The sequence below is a fragment of the Pleuronectes platessa genome, chromosome 20 (genome assembly GCF_947347685.1).
Source record: "Pleuronectes platessa chromosome 20, fPlePla1.1, whole genome shotgun sequence".
Taxonomy (NCBI): Eukaryota; Metazoa; Chordata; class Actinopteri; order Pleuronectiformes; family Pleuronectidae; genus Pleuronectes; species Pleuronectes platessa.
The window spans coordinates 15,134,528-15,146,713 of record NC_070645.1 but is presented as its reverse complement, the minus strand read 5'-3'; the positions used below and the strand labels follow the sequence as shown (position 1 = coordinate 15,146,713).

Sequence of the window (12,186 nt, the reverse complement as noted above, 5' to 3'; positions counted from 1 at the left end):
AAACTGTTAGAGTCAATCAATGCTCTGTTTTTAAAGAAGCTGGTTTGTTTGTGTTTGCCGCTCTGATGCTGACAACACAAGGTGACATCGTCACCCGTAAACACAGGGGAGGCTTGGGTCTTCAGAATGATGTCGCCATCTGTGGAAGAAAAATAGAAGGCATCCTCACACCAGTACACTCCACTGGTCCCACTGGCAGCAGTGAACACAAATACTTCAGACTTGCAAGGGCTCATGCTACCTCCTGGCGTTGAATAGTGAACGGTGAGGTTTGAGGTCCCTGCTTTTAGGTCAGGAGAGAAATGCACCAGCTTCCACCCTGAGGAGTTAGTCTGAGATGTGAGTCACTGCAGAGTGAAACACTCCCCACTGAACATCTGTCTGGTGTCAGGAGTCAGAGAGAGCGAGGGAGGGGGCAACTCTAGGACAGAGGTTGACAGAGAGAAATTGGGGGAAAAGGGGAGAGAAGATGAGAGAAGCAACAGAAACAGTCTGAGATTGAGGCTTTTCAGACGTATCCTGGTTTGACGATTGGTCAATCTGTAATGGACATAACTGAAATAGCCACATATCTTGACAAAATGTCAGAAACAACACAAAAACAGAGATGTGTTTGGCATAGTCAGAAAGTTTGGACAACCAATCAGGGATGAGTAAAGTCATTTGAAAGCAATCCATCGATGTGTCTGCCATTGTTACCTCTGCCGAGGTCAGAGGTCATGTTTTCACCCCTGTCTGTTTGTTTGAAAGGAAAATAACACAAGAACAACCCAACAGAGTTGCAGGGAACTTGGTGGAACAATTTGGTTTGAGTCAGAGAAGAAGCCATTATATTTGGATCTTCCTGTAACATTTTGAGATTCCATGTTTTTCAACACTTTCACCATTTTCCAAGGGAGCAATCTTGAAGGAAAAAGATCTGGCACATTTATGGAACTAATATCTATGAGTGAGTGTAGCAGCTTGATTGAATTTAAGGGGACTGATGGGCCTTGGCGGAGGTGCGCTCCACCGAATGCCCTTCTAGTTTTAACTGTAAATCTCCGCTGTCTGTGAAACTTCTGCTCTCACTTATTGTGATTTGCCTTCAGCTGTACTCTAATCTCCATTCTTGCTCGACTGTAGTCTCTAAAATCACCTGTGCCTACACTTCACTAACAATTATACATTTAGGAAACACCCTTCTCATGTGATAATCTGTCAAACCCAGTCAACATGAATTTCTCCAGTAGGGGTCAGATTGCCTATTTAATTCCTACATGAACAACATAAAACCAACAATGTATCTAATGTTAGCATGCTGTGTCCTGCTCACTGTTGTTAAAGCAGGACAATGGCTTCACATCTCACAGTGATGACATAGGATTTTATAATAATGAGACATATTAGCATTGAGTAATAAAAGGGTGTAAAATATGATGACTTGCTCTTATAATAACCTTGCTGGTGCAAGGACACTAATACTTTTAAAGGTAATGGTAGATGGCTCTCTGATTGGTTTATTGCATGTTATGCCCAAAACACACCTCTGAATAGTAAAGAGACAAAACAAATCTTGTGTCAAGTGCAGCAACATTTTGTAATAAATCAAGTACTACAGGGAGAGTTGTGTCTGTTTTTGGATTCAATGTTTGGCAAAAAAATGTATGACTGAAGATATCCTATTGATAATTAATATACATTTTTTTTGACAGTTTTACATTTTGAGATTGACCTGTCCGGGGTGTACCCTCTCACCTAATGTCAGCTGGGGTTCGCTCCAGGGACCCTCAAAGGGGTTTTCAACATTTTATTGCTGCTAAACACAGTCAGTCATGAAGCCAAAATAAGCTTAAATGAATAAACAAATTAAAAAAAAATCTTCTGATATCAGTGCCTATAGAATGTTGTTGTATATAATCAGTTCATATTTGTGTTGTCAAATTTCACAATGACCCTGAAATTCTGTCTCTTCTGTTATCTTATACTGAATGAATGCAAGCAAAGATACAGAGAAAAATCACACTGTTTCTGATTGAACCAATCTATGAACTGTATGAAACATGGATAATATCCGCAGCCCCAAATGAGCCCAAATGTTTGCGCTGTGCGCGCAAACATTCAGCAGCCTTAGGGGCTAAGCCCCCCCTTTCTTTCAACCCTAGAAACGCCCCTGCTGCAGTCCCTTCAGGTGAGCTATGGGGATCCAACAGGAACAGAGAATCCTCCTGTTTTGATTATGTCATGGTTTCAATCACTGGTCCGACTTCACTGACTGAAAATGTTTTCATGTCTATGCTAACAATGTATAGATGGATTTCAATGTGATTAATGGATTGTTGTTTGTTGTTGTCGGATGTTTCCTCTGCACAGTGCAATCGCTCACATCTATCTATCATTGAGTTCAGCAATTTGTTTATAGTGTTGTGTGTGAGTCACTGTCCAAACACTTAATAATAATTAAACCTATGGAGATATTTTGATCCATTATGGTAGCCAGTGTTTTCCTTATAGCTGTGACAGCCTGGCAGCATGCACAACACCAAGACCATGAAACTAATCCCTCCCATTGAAAAAGTCATTTCCATTAATTCTATGACCATTGCTGTTTGTACATTCCCTAGATTCCTTTGCACAGTTTATTCATTTCCATATAAAATACATTACGTGCATATGTCTCTTCTATTTTCCAGTGTGTGGGCTGTTCACTGTGAATTGCCTTTCCCTTCGTTTTCGGGCGGATCTGTCAGAATTTGACAGGTCCTGAATCGAGACCAAACCGATTTGTTCTACTAAAATTGCTGAAATAAACAGCATATGCTCGACAGACGGGCTGAATGGAAGCCTCGGGCAGTTGTACAATAAAACAGTGAAGAGAGAAAACACCTGTTTTTTTCTTTTTTTCTTCATTTTTACATTGTTTCACTCAAGGGGAAAAAAAGAACAATTGTCTGGTTTGCTGTCCAAAAATCACTCCCAGAAACTGTCACGTAAACTGAAATAGACTAGAAACACTCCATGAATGGTATCTCACTGTAATAACTATTAAGTTGTATGTTACTCCAGAAAGAGATTGCATTTCACCTTATCCATATTCTTTTACGAGGCTGACTGAACATACTTTGGGCCTCGCAGCTTTTCTCACTAATCTTCTTTAATTTAATTTGACACACAGCTCCTCCTGTAGTCTTCAAATCCTCAAATGGAAATATCCACACACACACACACACACACACACACACACGCACACACACACACGCAGGGATCCAGTATCTTCCTGATTTCCCCACCAGTCAGTCAGATACAGAATTATACATTCCTGATTATTCTCTGCTCAGAGATAATTACGGCGCCTGGGCCACTGATTAATTCATGCAAAAATTCAATTTCATAGACGTGCTGTGCCGCCACTGCTCTCATGACATTCTCCCTGTCACATGGACTGTCACTTGAAGCCTGTCTCCTTGTGCATTCAGCGGGTTCATTTGCATTTTACAAGAATGCTTCACCGCCGGACCGTTGGACCGTAACCTACCCAACCCCCTACACTTCCATCACACATATACCCTTCAGCATATATGATGATGTGTCACATATGTAGTGATATACAATATATCACCTTTATGTTAAGTCTCCCTGCCTTGACACAAAGCACTTGACCAAACTGATATCCATTATATCCTGTGCATGTACAGTTCTCTTCTGCAGCTGCTGATCAGTTGTAGTGCTGGAGCTGCTGTTCTGCTTGCCCCCGAAATGACTTTTTGCTGTTGAAGCCAAATTTCCCATCTGCTCACCTTTTGTTTTCTGGTTTTATCTATGAAATATTTCACTGGCAGTCCAGGAACAATGCGAAACATTTTCCATTGCGTCCCCCACGAAATAACACAGCTAATGGTGCTGGGAAGCAAACATTTAACCTTTCAGTTTCTAAACGTAACTAATGCATCGTAAATACAAAAAACTGTTAGGTTTTTATGTGGTGTGTGAATTCCTTTAATTCAACATGAATGGGTGATGGCGAATTTATGATGGATTACATATCACACATCAAATTATCCTAAATTGGCTGTAATGAAATTGTCAAAACACATATCTCACAGAAAACAGCACCAGTGTCACCTTCTTTACCTTCTGCTTCTTAGTTTGTTCTTATAAACCCAGGAAAAGGAAACATTCTGAAAAAACATCTTCCAAGTTTGATTTCTAATCTCTTGCATCCACTTAGACTGTTATAAGAATACTAAAAAATTAAATGTTTCTGCCATTTTACACAGGCTTACGTACGGCACTGCATAGGAGTGCTAAATGATTGCCTATTGCACATAGCGGCTGTAGATATCACAGTAAATGTCATCATCTCCACCAGTAATGGGCTCCCGGCTTCCAAGTGCCATTGATTTTCTTCTATAATTGTGAAGGGAAAAGAGTAAAGGGGAAACAGAGGAATCACTAACAGTATATTTATCTGAAAAGGAACTGAGACTAAAGAAAGTGGCAGACTTTTGAGATGTACAATTGATTTGAGATTTTGTAAATCTACAAGAACATCCAATATCTTTGCCCAAAACCAAGTGTCGCAATGTGAAATGAACAATCCTCCAACCTCATGTTAGAAAAGTCCATTTGTTTCAGCTTGTTGAGCAGTGCCCTTGAGATGAGTGAGAAAGTAAAGTGATATATTGGTTTTGACAAGTCAGAAGCAGCTTCCCCTGGTTGGGCACAGTGAGGCTATCCTTCAGAGGACAAACTGTCTCTGTCAGAATCTGTCGGAAACCGCTTGAACTTGTCCTAGTGAACATAAAACGCAACAGGAAATCAAAAGCCCTGTTCTTTGAAGTTAAGTTCACCTTCTAGTGATGCTGACATATTTAAGACATTTAATTCGAACTGTGTTCTTTAGGTGGCACATTTTCTCTGTGGTTACAACGGTAAAAAGTATTTAAAGTTATTAAATATTCAGCTGTAGTAAGAAAAACGCTGTAAACTTTAGAGGAACTGCTTTTATAAAGCATATAAATGTAAAGTGCAGGGAAATAAAAGAACACAATTATAGTGGCAGGCAGGGGTGGACTGGCCATCTGGCATACCGGGCATCGTCCCGGTGGGCCGTTGACCAAATGTGGGCCGGTCTGGTCCGCTATGGGTTTTTTTCCGTTTTTTTTTCTCTTCTTGCTCTCTAAATTCCCTCCAATTGGGCCGGCCAATTGGCTATAGAGGGCTAGCAGTGTGTTGCCAGTATCGACACATATTATTGGTCTATTGTTTGTAATGGTCAATCAATCATGGGCTGACAGGCTCAGAGAGCCCTGACAGTGCTGTCAATCACATACAAACCAGGGTGGGGCGGGACCTCATGCCATTTTGGGGGGGTGGGGGGGGGAGTCGCGGGACGGGCTGCTGCGGAGACAGAAACTTAAAATGGATAATAAGAGTAAAAAACGCCCGGGTGGCGCTGAGAAGCATCGGAAAAAAAAGCTGAAGTCTCTGGAGGTGGAGGCTGCTAAATGTGCCGGACTGACGGACCTGTTTGGTGCCGGGTTCACCAGCCCAGCAGCAGCAGGTGCGCCGGGAGACGAGCGAGGAGGACTCGACAAAGATGAGCGAGTGGAGGCAGACATGGTAAGTAACGTTGGCATGGGGCTGGCTAGGCTACATTTTTGAGACATGTCCAAAACAAAGTAGAAAACGTTTTTGATTTTGTTTTAATATGCCGAAATGTGATATTATGGGTTATTATTGTTCAGATGATTTAGCTAAGCTAGCTAAGAGCTGCTAACGTCGTTTACTGTTGCCATAGCAACAGTAAACTTTCTGAGCTGTAAATAGAGATGAGAGTGCTTATGTGTTGATCCTTAATGGTGTGATCATGTACACTAAATGATCAATTATTACAGGTTGTTGTGATATATTTGAGGAGTCGTTCTCCCTCTGTTTTATATGTGGACATTCTGGTCCACTGTTAGAATTGTAAGTTTATCATGTATTTTTTAATGTATAAATTCATACTTCATAATCATAATAATTTTAAAAGAAACACACATCCAAAAAGTTCTCAACTCTAGGTGCAGGACAGAGGAAAACATTTTCTTTATTTTTCAGACATTATAATGTATCCATGTCCTTCTCCGGTTGACCACTTGACATGTGAGAGCCTGAGGAGTTGTTCCCCCTCTGTCCATGTTCGATGACTTGCCCTCTGTCTGCCTCCACTCTCTGCCTTCACTGTACCAAAGTTTGTCTGTTGAGTCTCCTCTAGTCTGGTGAGTTTATCATGTTTTATGTTTTATGAAATCATACTTAATTTGTGATGATTAGAGACATTATAATGTATCCATGTCCTTCTCAGGTTGACCACTTGACATGTGAGAGTCTGAAGAGTTGTTTTCCAGACACAGGTAGAGCTGGCAGGGGCGTCACCCTGGGCCTGCCCTTTTGGGCTGGGCTTCAGCTCCAGATCTAAAGGCTGCTTCCAGGGGCATGGGGCCCTCAGCCTTTGTTTTTCTTTGCTTCTGCACCTTACAAAATACATTACACCTTATTTTCACACATCCAAACACTGTTAACACCACTGACGCGTAACATATTTGACACATCCCACTACGTAGTTAGAGCTATCTTGATTTGGGGTTAAATACATTTACTTTTGGCTTGAGAGGTTTGTGTGTGGCCTCCCTTCTTGTTGCCATCTTTGAGCGAGGTGGTAACAGTAGTATGCATGAGAGAAGACGCCGCGAGATTTGTGGACTTCTATGTGGTGTCCGCTGATAATGTAGTGGGCTGGTCTGGACAGACAATGCCAGGGCTGAATTTTTGTCCCAGTCCACCCCTGGTGGCAGGACTACTAACAAAGCTGACGGTTGATTCTGTGAATTCTGTAACAGCAAAAATATGGACCAATATTGGACTCTAATTCACCAAGACTAGCAAACATGTGCACCGTGTTTCCAACTGCATTTCATTGTTTTCCTCAGTTGATGAAATTGACTCCGTGATGTGTGTGCAACAAGCTCTGAGAAACAACTTTTCAACACAAAGAGAAAATAATTTAAGGGTCAAGAATGAAATTCAGCACTCGTCCATGTTTCATCCCCTCTATCATACTGGTACTTCAGGCCAGGGTCAGAACATTATCCTGCTAAACTGTGTGAGACTGTTGATAAGCAGTGATGAAAAAAAAAGGAGGACCAATGCCACCGATGAATGGACACAATTAACTTGAGCTGAAGAGCAATTTGCTATTAACCTGAACCAAAGGCACGGTTCAATGCTTTATATGTCTGTAGCTGTTGCCATTAAAAGAAATGGCTTGTGTTGAGCTGGATACAACTGTCTGTGTGCTGATCCATAAATGTTTATGACTACACAGACTCCCAGCCTCTTCGACGTGATGAGCGAATTAAAGGCCACAATTACAGCATGAATTGCTGCCTCAATGACAGCCTATAATTCATATACACACACACACACACACACACACACACACACACACACACACACATACACACACACACACACCCACAAGCCTTACCATAACCATAACTTAATCCTAGCCTAAAATGTATTAACCCTCAAAAAACCCTTCTAATGTGTGTAATAATGAGAGCAACGGGTACAATGTCCTCACTACATAAGGTTTAATAGTCAAACTGGTCCTCACAAAGACAGATGGACACAGACACACACACAGGGCCGTCATGGTCAAGGTTTCGGCAGATATCTCCTCATGACTCATTCGTCGCAGCGCTTGAATATCAAGAGGTTAGAACAGTCATATTCATATTTATTACTCGGAAACGTTCTCAAGTGCTGTATCAAGAGTGTTTAAAGCTGAAATTTAGTGTGGAGGAAACGCCTGTTAATTCAGGTCAGATTTTCCTCTTTGGCATCATTTTGGATCATCATTATAAAACCTGTCGTCTCCTCCTGCCTAATGAACTACTCCTTTCTTAGTCATTAATAAAGCTGTGATTATTCAGGTTTTTACCCTCAGGGCTAACGACCCGAAGAACTGGGAGACTTTTAAACGACCGGACACGCTATTTAGAAAAACTGTCGTCTGGAGCCGCTCATTCACAACAGGGCAATTGCAATTAAGATGCAAAGGCTGATTTATTGGTTTACTGAAGAGGTGGAAAAGTACTTAAGGGCAAATTTGAGGAACTTGGTTTTGGTCGCGATTCTCACCACTTAGCGTTGTTGAAAAACACTGAACACTACCCCCACAATACTAAACAGCAGGTAAACAAAGTTAGCGCCTGGTTACTGAGCATATTGAAAAAAAGCCAGATTTAGTTGGAGGAGACCAAAAACAGAGCTTTTAATGCGTATCTAAATATGGTTGGGATCAGAGAGTTATTTTCATTTCTGCTTCGCTGATGTGGAGGAACCCTTTTAAAAAGAAAATGGAACCTGCAGGGGCTTCAGATGTTAATTGTCTTCCTGTACTTTGTGTAGCACATGTTGGCTAAGTGGCTCTTAAATACAGTCAGGAGGTCGGACAAAGTTCCCACAAACGGGATGCGTCAGACTCAACTTTTAAATGCAGACTCATTTTCTTCATATTCCTCTTATTAAGTTCCTTTGTCATCACTTTGTCGGCTGCTTTGTGTCACATGCCCCACAGTGCACTGCAGGAGCCTCCCCCACTCGCTGTGTTGATTGGAGGTGCAGAGCGAAGCGTCTCCTCCAGGTACGCAGTTCAAATTAAACCCCAGCTGCTGCGACCACTTCACTCGGCAGTGAATCACTTGATTCGGGTCGGAGGAAAATTAGCAAGTGCTGCACATCGGGCCAAAGCTTGGATAGTGAAAGCAGATGCATTGGAAGTGCGATGCAAATGTTCCTCGCTGTCAATATGTTCTAATTACAGAGGTGTCCAAAGGTGCCAGCTTAGGAAAAAACTATTATGGAAACGATGAGGAAACTTAACCATTTCTTTTTCTGTGCTGTACAGACACATTTCCTATAAAACCCTCTTTAATCGCCTATGTGTCTTGCGTGTCCTCAACCTGCCGGGTCACGATCACATTTATTTTAGGAGTTGATATACTTTTTAACTAAAAATCTCTGTTTCAGGTTAATTAGTGGTGTGTGGAAGTAACCTCCCTCTTTCCATCACTCAGGTGAGACCTCTTATCAGAGATTTGAGGTCACAGACAATCAGTGTGGTTACAAAAAGGAGCAGGATTTAATCACAGCATCTTTTTTTTTTAATGCACTAGACTGCGTGTGAAACAGTTTAGTCAACTGCTTGACAAATAGTTGCAGTGATCAAACCTGCCCCCGGAGCCTCAGTGATAAATTTGTCTTATTAAACTCACTTAAAGTGCTGCTTTGCTTTGACCTCAGATTTGTCCACGAAGGTGAACAGGATCACAGGAGTTTACAAGAATTCATCAGCTTTGAGGAATAGAACAAACTCAAGTTAACAAGGGGAGCTGAGCTGTGAAAGGGGGAAGCTTCATGGAACATTTGCTTTTCAGCTCTGCAAGGGGCATGCATCTAGAAATAACAACAGCTATTGTTTAGGTCGAGAATGAAACATCACAAACATTAGATGAAACTATGGCAATTTCATAACTGCTCCTCTGGCACAGAGAGAAATAAGAGACCCATCGAATCACCTCTTATTTCAAGCTAAGTAACACTTTCTCAACAAGTTGCTGCTTGTCCTCTTCTCACTACCACTGCCAATAGCGATCAATACATATGCCGACCTCTTCCTTGGTCCACTGGCTCCTCCCTTATAGAGCCGTCAAGCTTTCCTCGTCTCTCAAGGTTAATTTCATTTGAGCCGCCAACAACAACTACTCTCATGTACCGGCTGTTTTAAGGTCCTGTCTTATTGATTACAGAGAAATTAAATTATCCCTTGGTGTAAATTGTGGCTGTGCCCTGTTGGACACGTTTAAGGATTCTGTTAGAGTAGTTTGTATTCCCAGCCTCAGTTCTTCCCTCCCTTGTTTCATATTAAGTCCATTAATTTGTAATTACTTAGATCTAATGTGCTTTATTTTGATGAAAACATTTGGCTCTCTGCAAGAGTCATAGGACTAACCTCCAGAGAAGTAGTTTTAAATATAAGTATAACTTTTAATTAAAACAGCTAATTTATATTAATTCACAGATAAGCAGAGGGTAGTAGTCAAGGATAGGAATATTAATATAAGCATGGTGTTTTAGTCACAGGGCAAAAAAACTACATGGGCAGACCCCATGGTGGAGATGTCCAAAACTTAGCTTTGTTGAGCTCCAGACTTTTTCTCTAGCGCCACCATGAGGTGAAAATTTGCATTTTAAGTGGAATGTCACAACAGCTAGCAAACAAGCACCACACCAGCTAAACTCAAGTAGATGTGAATTTTCACTGTGAGGATATTAGCATCATTGTGCCTGTAACTACAGGCCCACAGAGCTGCTAGCATCACCACATGACCATAACCACGCTTTTGTACTTGTTTGATTTTGATTTATAAATCTGCATATGTTTTCAGAGGCTGAGTCACATTTGGAACTTTAAACTGTTTTATTTGCTCATTGAAATACTGACATAAACCAAGTCTGGAGCCAGCAGGAATAAGATTGCAATTACAATTCTTCCATCAGTTAGAGTTTCCGACATACTGTTAACTTTAAACTTTAGTTAACAAGAGATGAAAATGAAATTAAGATTAAACTGAAACAGAAAGAACATGAAGAAGAATATCAACTAACACTTATTTCTTTCAGGGTTTCAAAAAGATGGAAATTCAAAAACATCCACACTTTGATCATACCATTATTCCATGGTAAATACAGGAACACACAAACCAGCAAAGAGACCTTATTGTGCAACGGCCATAAAAGACACTTATTACCCTTTACAATGAGCCACCGGCATGAACACGCACACAGGATCATATCAAGATCCAAGAGAACTGTACACGACAGACTTACACTGGGCCTCGACAGGAGCTTTTCCCCATGCCGTGACAAAATGCTTTTCCTGGAGGTGGAAATAAAGTGTTCTTAGTGAAAGGACACACATCTGTCAGGCTGATGTCCTCTCTGCCGGGCTCGGTGTGGTCGCTGTTGGCCTTCTGTCTGGTGTTTACCCCTGGTTGTGTCCGAGGCTGTTCTAACCAGGAGTTTACCTGCACTCTGGGGTTGTGTGTGCCTGAGGATCGTGTGTGTGACTTCACGGACAATTGTGGAGATGGCAGCGATGAGGAAAACTGTGAGTAAAATATTCAGTCTAATGGTAAAAGACAAAAATGAAATACAAACAGTGTAGACTAGAACAGAAAGTAAGAGTTAACAGATATATAGAATATCTAATATGCGGCTCTCTGTTGTAAATACAAGTGAAAACTAATATTTTCCCCCAGAATTATAACCATGTAGAGAGAAGTACCTCTCTGGTGAGGGTTGAAGTAGGTGAATATATATAGATTCAACTTATTTCCAGCAGAAAAAGGGAATGTCTCTTGCCCACAACTGTAATTTCAAAGAAACCATGCAATGCCTGTAGCTGTGACTGGGTAATGGAGGCCTGTTGTAAAGACGTCTGTTTTGTGTTATTAGCTTTTAACGATTAGGAAATTAGGTAATTTCGTCTTTCTTATCCCATTTTTATATTTAATTCCTTCGTAGGAGCGGTGTTATAACATGTGACTGAGAATAACTGTTGAAATAATACGGAATTTTACTTTCCTGATTATTCATTCAAGGTCAAAGTATTGAAGATTATTTAAACACAAATTGCTTCGGAATAAACTAAATTAATTAGATAAAAGGTATTAATAATTCATTGCTATTGTTTGATTGACTCACACTTGGGCCTCTACAAGTACCCGTGGTATGAAACTATACTTCTCTTTCAAAGTCCCCATAGGAACATTGTAGCTTTGAAGGTGCACTGCTCTGTATCACAAGTTGCTTTTTACTAAAAAAGATATTAACGTATCCTCATCTTACCCCTACAGCAATGCACATCTTTTATAATCTTTTATAATAATAGTTTAATTTGTAGCTATAAGCCAATGGTAGAGGATGTTTAATATTTGTTACATTATGTAAATCTGATTCCTGACTCGCATATCTCTGAAAATATGTGTTGTATATATTGTGTGCTGTATGTTTTATATACCCTTGTTGCAAATGTAGCTATTAAATCAAAAGCAAACACATTTATAACACTTTTACAATCTTTACTTTGCGAGGAAT

At 40.7% G+C, this 12,186-nt stretch overlaps 1 protein-coding gene across 1 annotated transcript in view; it reads left to right on the top strand.

The window, feature by feature from the left end:
* The first annotated feature begins 11,019 nt into the window (after nucleotides 1-11,019).
* Nucleotides 11,020-12,186, top strand: part of malrd1 (MAM and LDL receptor class A domain containing 1) — a 41,867-nt gene continuing 40,700 nt past the window's right edge. Inside the window, exon 1 of the mRNA XM_053412698.1 lies at nucleotides 11,020-11,197. Coding sequence (XP_053268673.1) covers nucleotides 11,020-11,197 — 178 coding nt within the window. The remainder of the gene's footprint in view (nucleotides 11,198-12,186) is intronic.